The sequence below is a fragment of the Mercenaria mercenaria genome, chromosome 1 (genome assembly GCF_021730395.1).
Source record: "Mercenaria mercenaria strain notata chromosome 1, MADL_Memer_1, whole genome shotgun sequence".
NCBI classification, from domain to species: Eukaryota; Metazoa; Mollusca; class Bivalvia; order Venerida; family Veneridae; genus Mercenaria; species Mercenaria mercenaria.
In genome coordinates, this window is record NC_069361.1 from 47,280,839 (window position 1) to 47,304,665 (window position 23,827).

General features: G+C 35.8%; 1 protein-coding gene across 1 annotated transcript in view; it reads left to right on the forward strand.

Moving 5' to 3' along the window:
• Positions 1-349: 349 nt before the first annotated feature.
• The window catches only part of LOC123539628 (mitogen-activated protein kinase kinase kinase 11-like), a 48,629-nt gene continuing 25,151 nt past the window's right edge, over positions 350-23,827 (forward strand). The window contains exon 1 of the mRNA XM_045324307.2: positions 350-1,403. Within this exon, the coding sequence (XP_045180242.2) occupies positions 701-1,403 (703 nt within the window). The 5' untranslated portion in view covers positions 350-700. The remainder of the gene's footprint in view (positions 1,404-23,827) is intronic.

Here is a 23,827-nt window from a genome sequence, read left to right on the forward strand (position 1 = left end):
ATAAACAGTGATACTGTGTTGGAGTATTTTTCGCGTGAATGATTGGACCCCCTTTTTACATCGTATGGCGGGAAAACCCGTCTCGTGATACTTATTGAATACCCAATGGCCATCAAATGTAAAAAATATTGTTTAAAGGTCAGAGAGATATATTACAATTAATGTGCTCCTTATTCTTGAAATGGTAGCGAGAACACCCCACTTTTTCCTTATTTTCATCAACATATGTTCATTGTGTTTTTATTATTATTATTTTTATTTTCATATCACATACCAAGAGAATATAGGTGACGCATTTTTCTCCATATCCGCATAGCAATTTCGTTCACACCCGATTGGTCAAGGTCAAAGTACACCAATATGGCGGCTACTAAATTTTTGCGAAGAAACAAAGGTGTAAAAGATGGGAACGCAAGTGAAAAATGCCGCTTTCAGAGAACATTTCATGATTTGATGTCTCAAACAAAATGTCAATAAACTTGTAAAGTTAATGAATGTTAATAAATACTTGTGATTTTACTGATATTATTAGGAAAATAGACGCGTTATGGTGCAAAAACAACTGACAGAAGACATGTAGCCTAAAATAAGATATTTGAAAGGATAGGATTTGATTGTATCAACATAACCGTGTTAATGATTGATTTCTTATGTTTCTGTATTTATCTATTGTTGATATAGAGACGGTCAGTGTGTTCAAATGCCGTGTGCATTACGGTCTGACATGTCCGTGGCATCAAATTCAATAGCTTATGCCAGGCCATCAGTTGTGCAGAATGTTAACGGTGGTCCCATATTCACTTCAATTTTTGACTATGAAGCAACTCGAGATGATGAGTTGACATTAAGACGTGGTGTTGAGGTTGAAGTTCTTTCCACAGATGCCAAGATATCGGGAGATCATGGCTGGTGGACGGGCAAAGTGGGAGATAAAGTTGGAATATTTCCGAGTAATTTTGTGTCAAAAGAAGCAGATGTCATTAAGAAAATACCTCTGCACATTGATTTCAGGGAATTAAAACTGAATGAAGTGATAGGTGTAGGAGGTTTTGGTAAAGTTTTTCACGCCACTTGGAGAAATGAGGTTGTGGCTGTCAAAATCGCTCACCATGACCCAGAGGAACCTGATGCCACATTTGCTAATGTGAGCCAAGAAGCAAAGCTGTTTTGGCTCCTTAACCATCCAAATATTGTGTCTTTAAGAGGAGTTTGCCTCCAAGAACCAGATCTGTGTCTTGTCATGGAATATGCGGCAGGAGGTTCGTTGAATAGAGTGTTAAATGGACGCCAGATTCCTCCAGAGATTTTAGTGGACTGGGCTATGCAGATAGCTACAGGGATGTATTATCTGCATGTTGAAGCCCCTATTCCATTGATACACAGAGACTTAAAGTCAAATAACAGTAAGTATTGTAAAAGTGATCAGACTCACATATTTGTAATATAAATGCTCAAAAGTTTTGAATGACAGTTGAGTGTTGTATTTTCAAACACCATTCTGAGAACTTTCTATAAATAAAATGTTAAGAGTACAGCTATTTTGTACATTATGTGCCATTTCATAATGACAGTCAATGAATGCTGAAATGGTTTTCGACTCTTAAAATATTAGAACTAAATTGCAGTAGTTGATCCTAAAAGTTTAGAACTTTGCATTAGTTTTAAGAAGTAAATAGGAGCTTCTTGATTTCAGATAGTAGAAATTATTTTTTTTAGCAGCTCACCCAATATGCAAGTAAAAATTTTGGTATCTAAAACAATTAATCTTCAGAGATGTTTAACAGTTATATACTGTTTTGGATCTCCGAGCTGAAACAAACACGGTATTGAAACCTAACCAGAAATGGTGCCAGAAAATGTCACGCTATGATTTCAGCAAATCAAATGCCACATAACCGCCTTTTACTTTAAATTATTATATTTATGACCCCCTTCAAAGAAGGAGAGGTATTTTTGCCGGTATGTAGACCAATCGGTTGCTGGATGCAAGAACGCTTGGGTCTAGGATCATGAAAGTTGATAGGGAGGTTGGTCATGACCAGCATATGACCCCTACTGGTTTTGAGTTCAGTAGGTCAAAGGTCAAGGTCACAATGACCCGGAACAGTTAAACGGTTTCCAGATTATAACTTGAGAATGCTTGGCCCTAGGATCATGAAAGTTGATAGGGAGATTGGTCATGACCAGCAGATGACCCCTACTGATTTTGAGGTCAGTAGGTCAAAGGTAAAGGTCACAGTGACCTGGAACAGTTAGACCATTGAGTAGGTCAAAGGTCAAGGTCACAGTGACCCAGAACAGTTAAACCATTTCCGGACGATAATTTTAGAACGATTGGGCATAGGATCATGAAACTTAATAAGGGAGGTTGATCATGACCAGCAGATTACCCCTATTGATTTTGAGGTTCGACTTCAACATTAGCTCACTTCTGTGTCAGACAAGGCCATATTGTGGGCATTACTCCTGTGACAGCTCTAGTTTGCAAACTTGCAAGAAGCCCTTGAACTTTGGTTCCAGAAATACATTAGAAATGCAAAGATGATCCTTATAACAGATTGGTTGCTCAAGTATTGCTTTGCCACTTCCTTAAAGATATCCAATACCTATCTTTCACTTAAAATATTTTATCTTTAGATGTATACTTCAAATGAAGACAGTCCCAACCATATGTATTTAAGTTTACTAATATATAATTTAACTGTGTATACGTAGAGCTGCATTTGTAATCAAATATCATGTAGTAACTAACAGTTGCTTACAAAAAAACTTCCTGTTTTCTTTTAGTGGTAGTACATACTTATAAATACAATGTTTAGCTGTACATGTATTAAGTGTGTACTATTTTAAAGTAGCTCATACTACATATTAAATTGTTAATATGAGCCACGCCATGAGAAAACCAACATAGTGGCTTTGCGACCAGCATGGATCCAGACCAGACTGCGCGGATGCATGCTGTTCGCTTTCAAAGTCTATTGGAAATAGAGAAACTGTTAGCGAACAACATGGACCCTGACCAGACTGTGCTTGGTTTTCTCATGGCACGGCTCATATTACGTTTATATAAACTATATGTCTTATTTACAAATATGAAGTTTGGTTCTAGTATACCTATAAAGTTTAAATGTCTATTTTTTTTAGTTGTTTAGCTTCAGAAGTATGTTTAAAGGGTGTCAAGTAAAGATAAGTTAAAACCCTTAGTTGACTACATTTTACATGTAATGACTACATAGATGACTACAATTTACATCTAATGACTACATGTAAAAGTCAGTTCTGAATCTTTCAGTTTTTGTGTTATTGACAGACCTAAAATATCCGAATTATCTTTTATTTATGCATACATGTACAGTTCATCTTTAGCGTACAAATAGAAAATTTATGAAAAACCAAAACTTGGACAAGAGTCCTGACCGAGCAGACCACAGTGCTTGTTGTGTTTTAATTACTTAAATGAAACTTGGTGTACTGGTTGGGAACCATTTTCCGGACACATTTTCATATTTCGGCTACATTATTCCCTAAAAATTGTTTTGACATAAATGAAGCCCATACTGCACAAACTTCAGCTCCTTCCACATCCGATGTTGTAATCAGCATCGCGTTGTGATGTAAAATATGGGTTCCATGGGGCCTCAAATGGGGTCACTAAAATGATTTATTTTTCCCGTCAGGTAAACCAGTTTCCGGACAAATATTTTGACAGTGTTTTGTTGTTAATTTGATATCAAAATAAGTAATTAAACTATTTCTACACATTTCTTTATCATTCATCTCTTCAAAATTGCACATGAAACATAACCCGACTTTCAATAGCAGCTACGAAAGCAAAGCGAGGTTGACTATAACAAACTCGAATTTCGTCTTATACGAATTCTTGATAATTCCAATAGATATAGAATGAAATTCGTGTAAAAATCGACAGCCCTGCATCTTACGTAACTTTTAGCGTGAAATGAAAAGTAGAACATGTTATCAGCAGACAATCATTTTGTAGTTTGATTATTTCTTCCCCACTTGATACCTCGGCATGTTTGAACTACTGCGCATGCGCAAAGCTATCTTCATGCCCCGTTAAGACAGAAAGTTGTTTTGTAAACGCAGGTGAGTTATCATCAAAACCCAAACATTACACAGACTTATAAAATAGTGGTTTGTTGTAGACATGAAGCACAAACATCTAAATGATCTAGATGAAACAATTACATGAATAACAATGAAATAAAGCGGATATTACACATGTCCGGAAACTGGTCCTGTCTGGAAAATTGTTCCCAACCAGTATACAGTTTTTGCATCAGTTACTTAGTTTTGTTTTAAAGTTCTGCTTCAGTGCAACAAACTAGAATTGAATAATTATTTAGAAAAAATGCAGCAGTAAAAGATACTCAAGTGAATTATTAGGATGAATGATGACACCTCAAAAATGCCTGTTAGGTTGAAAAATTAATCTAATTCGCTATTCAGTCAGTAAATTTTCAGTGAACACGGTGACTGTCACCCCTTCAAATAATAAATGGTACTGCCCTAATTGAAAGATATATCAGTCCATTTTAGAAATTTAGCAAGGTAAGGGTTAAAGAAACTTTGTGGTTACAGTTTTTGCTTCAGTTACTTAGTTTTGTTTAAAAGTTCTGCTTCAGTGAAACAAACTAGAATTGAATAACTACTTAGAAAAAAAAAATATGGCAGTGAAAGATACTCAAGTGAATTACTAAGATAAATTATGACACCTCTGTAAATGTCTGTTAAGTTGAAAAATTAATCCGTCTTTACATTGTTTTTACTTAAAAAAAAAGTTATATTTTCTAAGATTTAAGGTGTTTAACCATGTGTGTAGATTTCTCTACTACATAGTTCATACTTCATTCAGCAGATTATACTGACAGGTACAGTTCTCTCTCTCCAACTGTAATCAGTTACAGTGTCTGTAATGAGGTGGATGATTGATAGGAGAACCTGCCTACTGTTGAAGTTCACTGAGCTGCTGTAGCATTGCTTTAATCCTGGATTAAGTACATTATACTCTTAATCTCTTACTACACATTCTTCTGTGTTGTATGTTAGTTTTTATTTTTGCTTCATGCAGATAGGTTTTTAAGACTTGTGGGAGAATTCAGTTCTGTTTGAAGTGGTGTTATCCATGTCTCATTGAAACACTTAAACAGTACAAGTGATCAATCGGATTTCATAAACTTCTATGATATATGCTTTTTTTGGTAACATTTGTTGAATTGGTTAAGATATTCCTTAATCAGTGTTCTTGTACATTTGTCACAGTGACTGGTATAAAAACAAATATATCCAGCCAACATCTGATAAGCCTGATTTCTTTCATTTTCAAACAACAAAGATTGCATTGTACTGGTTGGGAACCATTTTCCGGACACATTTTCATATTTTGGCTCCATTATTCCCTACAAAAATATTTGACATAAATAAAGCTCACACTGCACAGACTTCAGCTCCTTCCACATCCGATGTTGTAATCAGCATCGCGTTGTGACGTAAAATATGGGTTCCATGGGGCCTCAAATGGGGTCACTAAAATGAGTTATTTTTCCCATCAGGTAAACCAGTTTCCGGACAAATATTTTGACAGTGTTTTGTTGTTAATTTTATATCAAAATAAGTAATTAAACTACTTCTACACATTTCTTTATCATTCATCTCTTCAAAATTGCGCACGAAACATAACTCGACTTTCAATAGCAGCTACGAAAGCAAACCAAGGTTGACTATAAAAAACTCGATTTTCGTCTTATACGAATTCTTGATAATTCCAATAGATATAGAATAAAATTAGTGCAAAAATCGACAGCCCTGCATCTTACGTAACTTTTAGCGTTAAATTAAAAGTAGAACATGTTATCAGTAGACAATCATTATGTAGTTTGATTATTTCTTCCCCACTTGATACCTCGGCATGTGTGAACTACTGCGCATGCGCAATGCTATCTTCATGCCCCGTTAAGACAGAAAGTTGTTTTGTAAACGCAGGTGAGTTATCATCAAAAAACCCAAAATTATACAGCCTTATAAAATAGTGGTTTGCTGTAGACATGAAGAACAAACATCTAAATGATCTAGATGAAACAATTACATGAATAACAACGAAATAAAGCGGATATTACATGTGTCCGGAAACTAGTCCTGTCCGGAAAATGGTTCCAAACCAGTAGTGCTTTTTTCACAAGTTCTTGACAATTGATATTTTTGACGCACTGATTTCTAGTGCCAAGTTTTTGCTTACCGCAATCCTTTATATTACCACAAACATCTTTCAGTCCTTTATATTATCACAGTCAAATGTCATCTTACTTTTACATACTACAGCAACTGTCAGTCATTTTACTTACTTACCACAATTAACTGTCAGTCCTTTTACTTACCACAATTAACAGTCAGTCCTTTTACTTACTTACCACAATTAACAGTCAGTCCTTTTACTTACCACAATTAACTGTCAGTCCTTTTACTTACCACAATTAACTGTCAGTCCTTTTACTTACCACAATTAACTGTCAGTCCTTTTACTTACCACAATTAACTGTCAGTCCTTTTACTTACCACAATTAACTGTCAGTCCTTTTACTTACCACAATTAACTGTCAGTCCATTTACTTACCACAATTAACTGTCAGTCCATTTACTTACCACAATTAACTGTCAGTCCATTTACTTACCACAATTAACAGTCAGTCCTTTTACTTACCACAATTAACTGTCAGTCCTTTTACTTACCACAATTAACAGTCAGTCCTTTTACTTACCACAATTAACTGTCAGTCCTTTTACTTACCACAATTAACTGTCAGTCCTTTTACTTACCACAATTAACTGTCAGTCCTTTTACTTACCACAATTAACTGTCAGTCCTTTTACTTACCACAATTAACTGTCAGTCCTTTTACTTACCATAATTAACTGTCAGTCCTTTTACTTACCACAATTAACTTGTCATCTCCATAAACATGATCAACTTTCATATCTCTTGATTACCACAATCAACTGTCAGTCCGTTTACTTGCCACAATCAGATTTTTGTATTGATTCCTTTACTTACAACAATATTAACTATTGGTTCTTTAACTTACCACAATCAACTGTCAGTCCATTTACTTACCACAGTCAGTTGTATTCCTTTTACTTACCACAATTACATTTTTTGTAACTGTTGGTACTTTAACTTACAACAATCAACTGTCAGTCCGTTTACTTACCACAATCAGATTTTTGTATTCCTTTAATTACCACAATTACCTGATGGTTCTTTAACTTACCAGAATCAACTGTCAGTCCATTTACTTACCACAATCAGATTTTTGTATTCCTTTACTTACAGTGTACCACAGTATTAACTATTGATCCTTTAACTTACCACAGTCAACTGTCAGTCCATTTACTTACCAGTCAGTTGTATTCCTTTTACTTACCACAATTAACTGCTGGTTCTTTAGCTTTAAATCTGCAAGTATATGGTTAACCGAAAGATCTTTTACACAGACAGTCAGCTCTTTAATAGCACTGTCACCCTTTCTGTGGTAACTCACTGTCAGACCTTTTACTTACCACAGTCAATGGGCAGACTTTTTACTTTTCACAGTCAACTTGACAACTTGAAGACCTGTTACTTACCACAGTCAATGAACAGATTTTTACTTATTACAGTCAACTTGAAGACCTGTTACTTACCACGGTCAGTGGGCAGATTTTTACTTACCACAGTCAGCTTGAAGACCTGTTACTTACCGCAGTCAGTGGGCAGATTTTTACTTACCACTGTCAACTTGAAGACCTGTTACTTACCACAGTCAGTGGGCAGATTTTTACTTACCACAGTCAACTTGAAGACCTGTTACTTACCACAGTCAGTGGGCAGATTTTTACTTATCACAGACAACTTGAAGACCTTTTACTTACCACAGTCAACTACCTTTTACTTAACACAGGCAATGGGCAGGCCTTTTACTTACCACAATCAGTGGGCAGACCTTTTACTTACCACAGTCAGCTTGAAGACCTTTTACTTAAGACAGGCAATGGGCAGACCTTTTACTTACCACAGACAGTGGGCATACCATTTACTTATCACAGTCAACTTGAAGACCTTTTACATACCACAGGCAATGGGCAGCCACAGTCAGTGGGCATACCTTTGACTTACCACAGTCAACTTGAAGACCTTTTACTAACCGTGCCCGCAGTCATCTGGCAGACCTTTTACTTACCATAGCCATCTGGCAGACCTTTTATGTATGATCAGAGCTCCAGATAAGATTTTAGGTTAAACTTAAAGGGTATTTTACCCCCTAGTTTTTTTTTCAAAGAGTATTTTACTCCTAGGTATTTTTTCAAAAGGGTATTTTAGAATTCTAAATGGTTTTTCAGAATTCGAAATCATTTAAAAGGGTAATAATAATAACTGTTTGTTTGTATAATTTTCTGGTACATGTATTCATGTGCTCAGCTGAAGTGCCTTTGTCGACCGATGCTGTTTTCCTGAATATTTTTTGAGCCTTCATTCAAATAGTTTTAACATTTTGTTTACTGCATACATTACATCTTACACTACATCTTAATTTCAGTTACTGACCACTGTGATGTATCAACAGCCGGTGATACTTTGACTGTCAATGTTTTTTTTTTTTCAGAAACACCCACATGTATGGTGCTTCAGATTTTTCAACAGTTACCCGTAATATATCATAGATCACGTGCTTAGCGATAGGCATTGTCTCACACTTTAATATACTTGAAGAAGAAAATGGCATTATTTTACGATATTGTTTGCGTTTGCTTTATGAGACGCTATTTTTGTTTGTTGTACTTGTTTACAAAAAGGATGTGCTTGATTTATGATAAAATTGGATTACGCACTTTAATAGAGTAAAATACATATGCCGTTTTTTCAATGCGTATCAGTACGCGTAGGTTTGACTTTAAATACGTTTTTAGTAAATTTCAAAATGTATTTACGCAAATACGCATCTTATCTAGAGCTCTGTATGATAGTCATTCAAGACAGACCTTTTAGTTTTACATACCACAGTCAACTTGAAGACCTTTTTACATATATCACAGTCAACTTGCAGATCTTTTACTTTAATATCATGCTTAACTTGCAACCCTTACCACAGTCATCTGTCCTTTATATATACAATGTATGCATGCATAATTATAATGATATCCATGCTGGTCTGCATTGTTCAAGAATATGAAGCTACATTGTATAGAATTATTTGTTTTCGTAATAATCAAGTTTTTTTGTGATTATTTATTTTCAAAGAGCTTAGATACAGTGTCAGTTACAATGGAGCTAAACAGATTTTATGCAAATGACCTGTTAAATTATGCATCAGGCTCCAATTTATGACCAAATTATGAAAATTACATATGGTACATAAATAAAAATGCACTTTTTCCTAGTTTGTGGTATCAGATGTTCGGATGCTGTGGTTTGTGGGGGCTTTAATATGCATAATAATTGACTGGATATATAATAGATTTATAACTGAGCGTGTGAGTTGTACCTTAAGAAGATGTAGTATATATGTCACATGTACCTTCCAAGAAATCTGTTTTTACTAAAACCCGTTACCTTAAAAAAAACTGCATTATTGCAGATTTAAACAGGTGTTGATTAATGATATACATGGTTAGTGTAACATCTTGTGTTTATTTATATGTATGTTGTCATATTGACATCAAGATAGCCTAAACCTGTTGGTGCACATGTATGCATCTAGGATGGACTGATTAAAATACTATTATTTGTTGATTAGTCGTTATGTAAGTATTATGATGTAAGTAAAGGTCAAAAAAGGGGGCATTTGTGGCTGAGTGGTTAAGGTCGCTGACATTGAAGCACTATTCCTCTCGCCACTGTGAGTTCAAAACTTCTGTTAGGGTGTAGACTTCCAGCTGGCGTACTGGAGGTAGGTGGTTATACCCTGAAGCCTGCCTATGACGAAATCATGCCTGAAGGAGCACCTGAAGCCTTCCTCCACCATGAAAAGGTAGATAGTCACCATATTACCTGACTGACAGGTCATACTTAACATGTACTTGCTAGAAGCTGTGCCTCTGTCAGATTATTTTTTTTTAGTACTAGTTTGTTGGTTATATAATTTAAAGAGCAATATTGAGTCAAGGCCAGCCATCACAGACTTGAACAAGCTGCAGATGTACTAAATGATAGCTTTACTTTCTTGCTCGGCATTAAGATGATAGTTCTAGGAGCAGTCAGCCTGGTGTCAGTATAATGTGACTGGATGGGGTCATGTCACATACATGTATGTACGGGAGGCAGCGCTATAAAGTTGAGAATCAGACTCACTGCTAAAAGTAAACAGTGTTGTTTATATGACTGCAAAGTTGTTGAAAAAAAGTGCTTAACACCAACACACATTGTTCTTTGAAAGATGGCAGTGACAGTTTCAGAGCAGTTTTAAATTGTAGTTAAAATGATTTGTTACATTAATTTTGACTAAATACATAAATTATACACTTAAATGATTCAGATACAAACACTGCCTGAGGTCAGTGTGCTTGTTTCTTCTAATCCTGTTGTTATCTATACTTCATATAAAAATATGAAGTTTGTGTGGAATAAAGTTTTATCAAATAACTACTGATGAACTATTACGTTTTAAAGTGGAACTGAGTTTAGTACTTAAACTTTGCAAAGCTGAATGTGTAAGGTTGCTGATAGTGAATCAGTAGCCTTCTACAATAGACTACATATTAAAGTGTTGGTTACAGACTCGCAGAGGCATAAATTTCTTTTCATTTTATAAATTTCATAAAATGAAACCAAACAAGCGGCCTATGAAAGACTGGTGGTTCTACCTGGCTGAATTATACCAAGAGGGGAGTCTGGCTTGTTATTTTCTATAACCCTAAAAGATATTTAGTTTGTGTTATGCTCTAGTGGTTCTCTGTAAACATTGTTCAAATCATGACCCTGGGGTCAATATAGGCCATGCCCGGGTGGTCCCTTGTTTTACATCTTTAGACTTATTTGTGTTTGAAGTAGCGGCAAAGAAATTAGGACCGCAAACATCATGTTTGATACTGATTTCAATACTCATCTTTAATATTATTAACCCTGAACTACTGACCTACTTTCTTGTTTCTGAACCTACAGCAAAGAAATTTGGACCACCAGTTTTAATTTTCAAACAGATTTCAGTAGTTATCTTGAATAATTTTTGCCAATTATTTGACCTACTCACCTAGTTTTTGTTAGCGAAGCTTAAGCAAAGAAATTTTTTTAAGCAAGCAACTAAACTCAGGATAGTGATATACGGCTGTCTTGGCAACCATTTTCAGTTACATATATTTATTGCGACAAACTGAAAAATAGGGCACTGTATATTATTTACTGGTACTGAAATTGTACTGTTAGGCTGTTCCAAGGTGATGAACCCTTCTGTTATAATTTAGTGGTTGTTTGCACTTAAAGCAGTACAGTTAACTCGTTTAAACCTTCAATCTTTTGTACTGTTGTAAAACTATCCAGTGTCCACATTAAAACCGTCTCAATTTTCCTTTATTTGTTTATTTTTACATCTTCGGTTATAACTAGGTCTATGTGCTTAACGCTTTGTGAACTAATTGCCTTCAATGAGAAAGTACTCCTTTTCATATTGTTTGTTTTTCGAAGCATGTTCGTTGTGAAGGATTTAATTGTTCTCTTTAACGTTGTTAATTGTGTTAGGAGTTAGATTAGAGTCATTAAAGGGGCTGTGCTTAGATTTATATTAACAATAAGTGCTTAGGAAAAAGAGGCTTTCTTGTTTAAAATGGGTAGTTGTCTTGTCAGCGAAAGTCTCCACATGGAATGGTTATGTTTCCAGCCAGTCCCGCAGCTTATGTCAGATTTACCACCTCAACTTCCAGTCTAGGCTGATTTCTGCTGGAAACAGTACCAGTTTAAGTTATTATCTGGCACTGAACATTGGTTGGGATATCAGAAACTATAGGGAATTAAACCTGTTTTTCTAGTATGGCAGACAAACCTGCTAACCACTGTGACAGTTATACCCTGCGCATATCAGACTTGTTTATTTTGTCAGTCTGGTTAGACCTAAAAAAATTCTCATTTCATAAGAACTTTGGACACTCGTATTTTAAACTCAAATGAAAAGTTTGCAGTTCCAGGCAGATTTATTTTAAAAAAAACACTCCTGCATTCATTTATGCTTTTTTTTCATACAATTTACAGAATGCATACTTTATCTGTTTTGAAAACTGTTTTAAACTAAGTTACATAATAATGATGGCAAGTCCCTTTAATTAATGAAACTCTGTAAATTGTCATTAACCAACTCAAGGATATATTTTATCATGAAACAAAAGGAAAAGAAATCCGGTTGCAGTTCCCAAGCAATTAACAAATTAATGTAAATGAGCTGTCTTGCATGACACAGTGATTTAAGCAGAAAATTAAACATGGTCTCTGTGTACTTAGAAGGCATTATTACAAAATGTACTGGGGAGAGTTGCCCTTTTAAGTGCACCTTGATAAAGGCTTTTATATTGTACCTGCTAACCTTCCCTCGGAGTTGATCTTGATCTATATGTAAAGTGCCTTTGAACGTGTTTATCATGAAAAGGGCACTATATAAGTCTGGTATAATATTAATAATAATAAATCTACAAAAGCCCTTCCCCAAATTCTGGGAAAATGATATATAAGATCCATATTGGTTAAATTAGCTTCTCTCCTCTGGCAGATTGTTCTGTGTCATCTTGAGACTGTGATTGAAGACAGTTTGATAGGATATATCATAAGCTTTGAGTCTCTTTGCTGACTCTTCACCTGGTTCTTGGGTTATAATTGAGACCAGTTTCTTTGGTCATCTTCAAAACAGCCGGTCAGATGCTGGAATTTTGGGCCTGGTCTTCAGCACTGTAATGTAACACCTTTGGTGTCTCATTTTGATTTAGGGTTTTAAGTACCACTGTAGAGGATCAGTAGATTTTCAGGTCAATATATGCTATAAATATGCAGTTGATAAAACAAATCAGAGTTATAGTTATGTTGGGTCAGTATGATATATGGGGACTCGGCTATTAAATTACTTCGCGCCCGTTACCCCCTTTTATCATACAGACCCCACATACATGTACTTCTAATAATTAATAGTAGACGGTTTGAAACAGAATGAAGACAGGAGTTTGTTTGTTTCTTCTATTTGTGTTGTGGCAGTGTTTTTTTTATGAAAATAGATTGGTTACAGAGAATACTTCAGGTTTTCTATTAATTGCCACCCTGCATAATAATAAAACAGAAGTACAGCTGGTTTATTGACCTGCCACATCAGTTCACTGTTTAGAACGAAAATAGTTTTCTGTGACTAAATTATGCATGTATCAAAAAATAAAAAATGAGCCGTGCCATGAGAAAACCAACATAGTGGCTTTGCGACCAGCATGGATCCAGACCAGCCTGCGCGGACGCGCAGTCTGGTCAGGCTCCATGCTGTTCGCTTTTAAAGCCTATTGGAATTGGAGAAACTATTAGCGAACAGCATGGATCCTGACCAGACTGCGCGGATGCGCAGGCTGGTCTGGATCCATGTTGGTTGCATACCCACTATGTTGGTTTTCCCATGGCACGGCTCAAATATAGATGCCAATCTAAGGCGTGTAAAGCAGCTTCTGCTTCACGCTGGAATTTCAGATACTGTATTATGTTTCCATTTGTCCAATTTGTAGTAGTACATTGTAAATACTAGTCTTGTAATGGGGCCATCCACTTCATTGTATGACATTAAATGAAATAACATATAATAGCAGCTGGTAGATTAGTGGAATTTCCAATGAAATATATGCAAATGAGTGGAATATTTTAGATAGTTGAAATTCCTGAGTTGTAATTAAATGACAGTGGAAGAAATGGGCCAAATATGGTACATTTATTTTATGTTAACCAGTGAATTATAGTTTTCTCAGTGAAATAAAAGTGATAATCCACAGTTTTGAAACAGTAGATTATCCAGGGATCGAATTTAACTTTTTTTCCAACTAGCAAATTTTTGCTAGTGCCATTTTTTTCCACTAGCAAAATGATGGGTTCCACTAGCAATTATTTAAAAGCTGTTTACGTGCTAAATTCAAGTTGTTTTGTTGTTGTTTGGTTTCATATAAAAGTTCACAGTCCGCACAGGCTTGGGACTTTCTGGTTTTGAAAGTACGATACAAACCAAAGTACTCAATGATTCTTTGGACTTTTGGCTTGACGTTGATCTTTTAAGTTTTTCTCAGGTCACAGTTGGTAGTGTTGCTAGCATTTTCGAGCTCCGCGGGCTTTTTTGCTCCAAGTAACATGTTATTTCCTCTCCATTTTCACAGGACTTTGCAAATTACAGACGTCCAAAATGAAAACAAATATTGCCTAGACGCTTACTTACATATCCGATAATTACTTTTGTATAAAGCGACAAGCGTCTAGAAGCAGTCACGTGATTATCGGTAAATTAACTGCCCGAAAGGAGTTTTTAAAAAGAAAAGGACAGTTTGAGCAAATTCCCCGATTTTCGAACGTGATCGCAAAAATATTCGAGTGCCATGATTTTCTACTCGCATTTTTTTATTCTTACTCGAATTTTGCGAGTTAGCGACCGTTAAATTCGATCCCTGTTTTCGTTTTTATTTTCACTGGTTTTGCCGAACTAGTTCCGGTCCTCCGTCGCGATTGAAGTCAAATTGTATACCGAGCGTTATGAATAGCGGGGACCATAATGACGATGACGTCGTTAAAATGACGTCATTTGCATTATGCGTTCTGTTGATCTTTCGCGCGATTTTCGACATTTTATAAATTACGCGACAAAAGAAGAGTTTTACACATGAAATAAAAAGAAAATTTGTTTGTGTCAGTGAAATATCAATTTTATTTCACTCGTGAGCACCAAAAAAAGTCATACACTTGTTTATCATCCTAAGATGAGTGCATATATAAGAACTATAAATCTATTTTGCATATTTTTAGCCCACCATCATCAGATGGTGGGCTATTCAAATCACTCTGCGTCCGTGGTCCGTCGTCCTTCCGTCCGTCAGTCAGTCCATCCGTCCTTCCATCCGTTAACAATTTCTCGTTATCACATCTCCTCAGAAACTACCTGGGGGATTTTGACCAAACTTTGTCAGAATGATGTATTGGTACCCTAGTTGTGTCCCCCTGAAAATCAGACTGGTTCAACAATTTTTTAGTAAGTTATGGCCCTTTGTTTATTTCTATAATTTACATAGATTTATATAGGGAAAAACTTTGAAAATCTTCTTGTCCAAAACCACAGAGCCTAATGGCTTTGATATTTGGTATGAAGCATCATCTAGTGGTACTCTACCAAGATGATTCAAAATATTTCCTTGGGGTCTAATATGGCCCCGCCCCGGGGGTCACATGGTTTATATAGACTTATATAGGGAAAAACTTTGAAAAACCTCTTGTTCAAAACCACAGGGCCTAGGGCTTTGATATTTTGTATATGACATCATCTAGTGGTCTTCTACTAAGATTGTTCAAATTATCCCCCTAGGGTCAAATATGGCTCCGCCCCGGGGGTCACATGGTTTACATAGACTTACATAGGGAAAAACGTTGAAAATCTTCTTGTCCAAACCACAAAGCCTAGGGCTTTGGCATTTGTAATGTAGCATCATCTAGTGGTTCTCTACCAAGTTTGTTCAAATTATCCCCCTAGGGTCAAATATGGCCCCGCCTTGGGGGGTCACATGGTTCATATAGACTTATATAGGGAAAAGATTTCTTGTCAATAACCTACAACATTCAAATTTGGACCACATGTATGGTTTTGAGTGGCAAGATGAACCTTGACATGAGTTGACCTTGATTTTGACCTAGTGACCTACTTTCATATTTCTGTAGCTACAGCCTTCAAATTTGGACCACTTGCATAGTTTTGTGCACTGAAAAAAACTTTGACCTTGACTTTGACCTAGTGACCTACTTTCATATTTTTGAAGGTACAGGCTTCAAATTTGGACCACATGCATAGTTTTGTGTTCTGAATTGGAATTTGACCTTGATTTTGACCTACTGACCTACTTTCACATTTCTCAAGCTACGCTGCCTTCAAATTTGGACCACATGCATAGTTTTGTGTACCGAAACAAACTTTGACCTTTACATTGACCTAGTGACCTACTTTCACATTTTTGAAGGTACAGGCTTCAAATTTGGAACACATGCATAGTTCTGTGTTCCGAAATAAAATTTGACCTTGATTTTGACCTAGTGACCTACTTTCACATTTCTCGAGCTACAGCCTTCAAATTTGGACCACATGCATAGTTTTGTGTACCGAAATGAACTTTGACCTTAAGATTGACCTAGTGACCTACTTTCACATTTCTGTAGCTACAGGCTTCAAATTTAGACCACATGCATAGGATTGTGTACCGAAACAAACTTTGACCTTGACATTGACCTAGTGACCTACTTCCACATTTTTGAAGGTACAGGCTTTAAATTTGGACCACATGCATAAATTTGTGTTCTGAAGTGTAATTTGACCTTGATTTTGACCTAGTGACCTACTTTCACATTTCGTCCTTGAAATTGATCTAGTGACCTACTTTCACATTTCTCAAGCTACAGCTTTTGAATTTGGACCACATGCAAAGTGTTGTGTACGGAAATGAAATTTGACCTTGAGCTATTCAGTAAGTCTTGAAATTTGGAACTCCAAAAATGGCACATTGGTGGGCGCCAAGATCACTCAGTGATCTCTTGTTAGAATAATGGCCATTTTAAAGAGCTTTAGCCTTGTATCTTGCTTTTAGCCCACTGGTCACTTAGTGACAAGGTGAGCTTTTGTGATAGCCCCTCGACTGGCGTCCGTCAGCATCTGTACACAATTTCTTGTGAACATGATAGAGACTACATTTTGCAACTGTAGTGCATCAACATTTGCCTTGTTAACACTCTAGAGGCCACATTTATGAACCAATCATTAAGTCTTGATGACCTCTAGGTAAAGTTCAAATCTGGGTCATGTGGGGACAAAAACTAGGTCACCCAGTCAGATTAAAGGAAAAGCTTGTTAACACTCTAGAGGCCACACTTATGACCCTGTCTTCATTAAACTTTGTCAAAATGTTTATCTTGATGACCTCTAGGACAGGTTTGAATCTGTTTCATGTAGGGTCAGAAACTTGGTCACAAGGTCAAATCAAAGGAAAAGCATGTTAACACTCTAGAGGTCATATTTACCATGTTTGAATCTGGGTCATGTGGGATCAAAATCTAGGTCACTAGGTCAGATCAAAGGAAAAGCTTGTTAACATAGAGACCACATTTTAAATTTGAAACTCATGAGAATTGGTCAGAATGTTTGTCTTGATAAAATCTAGGCAAAATTGGTCATCTGGGGTAAAAAACTAGGTCATCCAGTCAAATCAAAGAAAAACTATGTGTGGGTAATAGGGGCTGCATTTTTCAATGGATACTCATGAAATTTGATCAGAATGATCTTCTTGATGAAATCTAAGTCAGATACAAATAAGGGTCATCTGGGGTCAAAAACTAGTTCACCTGGTCAAATCAAAGACAAACCTTGTGTATGCATTTTTTTATCTGATGTGCATGAAACTTGGTCAGAATGTTTGTCTGCATGAAATCTCAGTGTCAGATGTGTTTTAAAATTTTATCTGGGTTACATGGGGTCAAGACCTAGGTAACAAGGTCAAATCAAGAAAATGCTTGTTTACACTCTAGGGGCCACATTTTTTAATCAGTCTTCATAAATCTTGGTCAGAATGTTTGTTATCATAAAGTCTTATATGATTTTGAATCTGGGTCATCTAGGATCAAAAACTAGGTCACTTGGTAAAATCTAAGGAAAAGCTTGTTTACACTCTAGAGGCTACTTTTTGCTACAATCTTCACGAAAGTTTGTCAGAATGTTTGTTTTCATGAAATCATGGACAAGTTCTAATCTGGGCCATGTGGGGTCAAAAACTAGGTCACTAGGTCAAATGAAAGAAAATGCTTGTTTACACTTGGGTCACATTTTTTGGTCCAATCTGAAAATTTGTCAGAATATTTGTTTCCATGAAAATTCGGACGGGTTAAAAATTGGGTCCGGTTGGGTAAAAAACTAGGTAACTAGGCCAAATCGAAGAAATAAACACTAGAGGCCACATTTTTGCTCCAATCTTCATGAAGCTTGGTAAGAATGTTAATATCTCCTTGAAAACTCAGACGAGTTTGAAACTGGGTCATGTGGTGTCAAGTTCAAACATGGTTGTTATGGTGTGTTACTCTGGTGAGCGACCTAGGGCCAGCTTGGCCCTTTTGTTACTTTACAAGTTTGTGACTTTCACCTACTTATAAGGATTTTCCTCCCTATTGCCCTGACCAAATTATCAAAATTAAGTTATTATCTTTGTTGTTAAAACAGACAAGATAATGCAGTGGCACATCATATAATGCAGTGTTTTTACCTTTGAAATTAATTTGTTTTAGGGTTTGTTGCAAACCACAAATGAGTCGCGCCATGAGAAAACCAACATAGTAGCTTTGCGACCAGCATGGATCCAGACCAGCCTGTGCATCCGCGCAGTCTGGTCAGGATCCATGCTGTTCTCTAACAGTTTCTCTAATTGCAATAGGCTTTGAAAGCGAACAGCATGGATCCTGACCAGACTGCGCAGATGCGCAGGCTGGTCTGGATCCATGCTGGTTGCAAAGCCACTATGTTGGTTTTCTCATGGCGTGGTTCAAATTTAGAAATTTATCAAAATCATCCACTCCTACGTATTACCTAAATGTACTGATATAGGCTGTTGTGCTATCCTCCATTGTAATCATTTTTTTTAAAAACTTGAAATAAAACTAGACAGATGTACATTTGAACATTATTTTTTATTTATTAGTAGGAAGTTATATTATGTCTTATAATCTACCGATTTCTGCAGTAAAGTTCACCATGATCATATAAGTGTGTACGAAATTGATAAAATTGTTGTCTCTGTCCATACTTGAACTGGGAGGTTTTTTCTTCTGTCTTGTCTTTCAGTACTGAAATTAGGAAGAAACTGATTTGTATGTTGTCTAAGCTTTCCCGAGACTTAGAACTCCTTAGTTTTTATGCATTTCAGCTAACAGAGTATCGGTAGCTTCAGCATAATGTGCATGTATCAGGCAAGTAGATGAAAACTGGTACAAATATAGCCTGTTGTTTAATGACACGTAAATTCTGTTGTCTCATTGATCAGTAACTGGTCACATGAAGGTTCATAGAAAGTGATATCTAAGATAACAAACAAATTCATGCACTGTACTAAATATAGATTTATTTCACATGTATGGAACTCATATTTGCATATTATGAAATGTATAAAAGACATCTCCTAGGATGGTGATTCCAGATTTTGACAGTACTTTAGCTTGACTGTTGAAAGAGGAAAAGGAGGTTGGAATACTTGCCATGGTGTCAGTGTTGCTGTCCACATTGCCATTGGGTTCAGGTTAAAGTCTCAGTGTCAGTATATCTTAACTAGCGTTGCTGTTATCATCAACTTTTACATAAGGGTAGGTCTTGGTAAGGGGCAGACATGTGTTTGTTTAGGGTCAAGTTTCCTAAAGGTCAAGGTCATGTGATAGTGCTGGTAAACGTTTTATGGCAAGCTTTTCAGTTTCACATTTATCTTCTAAACTACCATCCCTATTACCATCAACCTTTCACAAAAGAGTTGGTCTTGGTAAGGGACAAACATTTAACACCTTAGGGTCAAGGTCATTGGGGTGAACAGTTGTTATAGTGCTGCTTAAAGTTTTATGGCAAAATTCTGTATATTCTTAACAATTGCCCCTTAAGTCATCAAACCTTACATAAGGATAAATCTTACTAAGAGGCAGAAATCTATTAGTTTATTGTCAGGTACGTCAAAGGCAGGTCAAGGTTATTGGGGTTGTATTTTGTATTAGTGTAGGTTAAAGTTTTATGACACATGTCTCAGTTTTTCTTATAACTCTTAATCTGTTATCCCTCATACTTTCACTTCTGCTTCCTCTATTCCACTTCCCACACTTCCAAAACATTTTACATCTCTCACACTTATATCATGTATGTTGCCTTACATTTACCAAATTATTTCATCAACAGCAGCATTTATTATCTTAGATGAGATAATTTCACAAATAAGGCTATGGCTTGCTGCCAGAAACCATAATGTCAGCAAGTGTGTTATGCACCAAGAAGCATGGATCGATTCATGATTTTTTTTGCATGTAGCAGAAATAAGATGTAGTAGATTACTTCATTTAGGCAAAAACGTCATTCAGTTTCTTTATGAAGCTCATATCTGAAAATGCAATTTTCGCATTTTATGTCACTGATTATTTGATGCAGACTATTGGAGTACCCCCGGAGTAAAGCTTCGTTCATGTTTATATATAGAGTTTTGATAAATATCTAGACAGAAAGATCTTAAATAATTTCTTGCAAAAGTTCATGATGCGTTCAGGTACTTCTAAAAGAATGAATATGGTATTTAAATTATCCTTGTAGAGCAACTGAAGAGCAGCTGAAGTGCTTTGTAGACTGGTAACTGTTTGTTTACGTTTGTCAACAAGTCTACTTTTGTGCCGATTGCCGTCTAAAGTAGGAGGCGGTAATCATTTAAGTGTTTTACTTTGCCAGATATATGTCAAACAAAAATAATCACAACCGTGATAAAAATGTATTCATTGAAAATTCATTTTCCATGTTCGGTATGTCAGGTTATCTCTGTGGTATTTGATTGCATTGCATCATAATGTTTGCACTTGCCGTCCCATTAATGAACTTTATCCCTTGAATTTGATTTTTATGTAACTACATTGTTGTTTAGGGCATAAACTGTTTCATTTTGATTTTTTAGTTGCATCACGTCAGTTCTGGTGCTTTGATCTCGTTCTACACAATGTGGGTTAGTAACACTATATTAGTGGTCCATTACCTAAATGTGCCTTATGCACTCAGAAATTAGAACCAAATACAATACATTTATAAATAATCTTTGCATAGGAGTTGAAGTGGCTTTATTATTTGTTTAAGATTGTCAACAAGTCTATTTAGCTTCAAGCTCTGACTGTTGCTTCAAGAGTGTGAGGTTGTTGTACTGTATTGTTTTAAGTGTTTTGTCTTTCAGATGTACTTTGAAGGCACTGATCTTTATCGTGGACAAATTTCCTTGGCTTCAGTCCATGAATCCACAAAAAAGTCACAACAAACAAAATGGAATTTCATTCATTTTATTTTCAAAATTCAAAATCCTTAAATTCATATCCTCAGGTAAAAGAGCCTTATTTGCCTTAGCCCCAAAATTTTTAGTGCCCACGAAATTAAATGATTTTACAGTGTGTCAAACAAAAGTGTCACAAGGATGATAAAAATGTATTCATTGAATCTTAATTTTGCAATTTGTTTGGTATGACAGGTTATCTTGATGGTATTTGATTGCATTATTTATTAATTGTACTGTTTACCCTGAAAATGAACTTTATGTCTTGAATTTAATTTTTGTGCTTCTGCATTTTAAAAGTTTAGGGTTACAGTTTTTATAGAAAATGAACATTATTGCCATAAATTGCAAAACAAAAAGGGAGCTAACTTTGGCAAGATAGTGTTATATGTACTTTTTTTTGTTTCTAAAGAAATTGATGTATGATCTGTTGGTGAAGAAATTAATGACCCATTATGGGCCATGAAATAAAGATACATGTAACAGTTCACAAGGTGTTTGATAAGTTGAAAAAATTAAAACCTCATTTGTACTTTCAGTTAGCCTAGGTGAAACATTACTCTGTTGGTATATAGTACATCCAACTTAAATGATCAACTTACACTGGAGGTATTGTCCAGGAGACTGGACGTAGAGGTACATGTGTCTAGTGGCCTGGTAACAGATTAGTTATTTCTGTGACAGCATTTTGTCCCTTGATTTCTTTTAAAAAAATAGAGACAAAAGTATGTTTGTTGTCTCACCAAAGTTATCTCCCTTTTTTACAAATGGCAGTCTCTAATGACAAATTACAAATGGACAAATTGGCTAGAAACTGATTTACTTTAGTTTTAGTGCAGAAATGAAAAACTACTAGTTAAACCTAGCTTGATACAACATAGAATTTTATCTGGCTGGTGAACATTGACCAGCTGATTCGACACTAGTTTCATTTCCATCGGCCACTTTTCAAACAAAGACTGTCTGTTTGACTCTATACAGTCAAACCTGTCTTTAGCAGCCAGTAAAGGGATCAATAAAATCTGACTGCTTATGGCAGGTGGATTCTTTGAACAAGTTGTAATTAGAATGAAAAGTATATTTGGGAAGTTAATGGACTGGCTGCTTACGGCAAGTAGATGTTCAATACAGGTGACTGCTAAAGCAGGTTGAGCCGTATACAGGTTTACCTGTACTTGCGTGAAGTCATCAACTGCAACATGACCTAATCACAGATACAGTTTCTTGAACGTGATAATTTATTCAATAGGCTCCTCTTTCTTTGTCACATACATTGTATCATATTCCGGATACTTGCACAGATCTTTGAAAAACAGAAAAACAACAACTGAATTATGCAGATGAGTTCATGAAAAAAGTATGATCTTGTTGTAAAATTGTCTTAAGCTGGTTGCATCTGAGTCATTAAGCCCTTTCATGTTAACATAATGTATTAATGTAATACGTTGAAAACTTAAAATTATTTTTGTAATATATTTGCATACTGCTGTGATTTACAACGATAATTCCAAAATTGGATGCCCTTCTCTTTCTATCGTTAGTCATCGTATGTTTCCAAAACAAGCATAACGATAATGACTAATTTTTGTCCGTATATTAAAGCAGTTAACCGCATTTAATTCTGAAGAAGAAAAAAATGTCTACAGCTGAGGCTATTATTATAAAGATACATCTGTTGGTGTCACTTGTACAATTTTATTTAAACACCGTCAAATTTCGAGTAAATTATGAAGACATCGTGGCTCATTTTGACAATTAATTTAAGCGAGTGACAGATAATTTCGACCTCATTAAAATCTTGCAGCTTGTGGTTCAGTGACTACCTACAAAGAAGAGACTTAAGCTTGAAATGAATCATTTGCCCATCAACTATTACTAACTGTATATATTATAATAGTAGCGGTGAAATGTGTAACGCTTTTTTTTGGTAGTTTTAATTTTCAAATTTCGCTGATCAAAGACGCTGCTGTAATGAAAAAAAAATACATGCTTACAGCTGGTAATCAATGCATTCATTTACATACAGAATCTGTGCAGTGATTGTATGGTTTCATGAATGAATCTTGAAAGGTTCTTAACTTAAATTTAGAAAATTTGTCAATGAAAATTTTTGCCGATTCAGCAGTATTTCACAATTTGCTATCTACTATAATGAAGTGTTTTATGATCAATACAAAGTTTATCAAGTTTGTATTTTTTTCCACAATTTATCCATGTGGTTGAAAATGTTCATGAATTCATATTTGCAGTTATAATTTTAAAATCTGAATATATAGTCGGAACACTGTGTGTCAGTAAATCACTTAAACTTTGTAGGTGGCTCGGTGGGTGCCAGTCCTGGGTTCAAATTCCAGTCCAGGCACTGGAAAATTTCTGAGATAATCCTGAGTGTCTCCTGTTCACTAGGAGGCCGTTACGGGTTCTCCCCAGGAAAAATGGCTTTGTGTGTATTGGTGTTACACACTGAGCAAGTTAAAGAACCGGACTGTCTATTTGCAAAGATCTAGGCAAAGATCTAGGCTAAGTTAGCTCGACATGTCTGTATCTAAAAAGATGT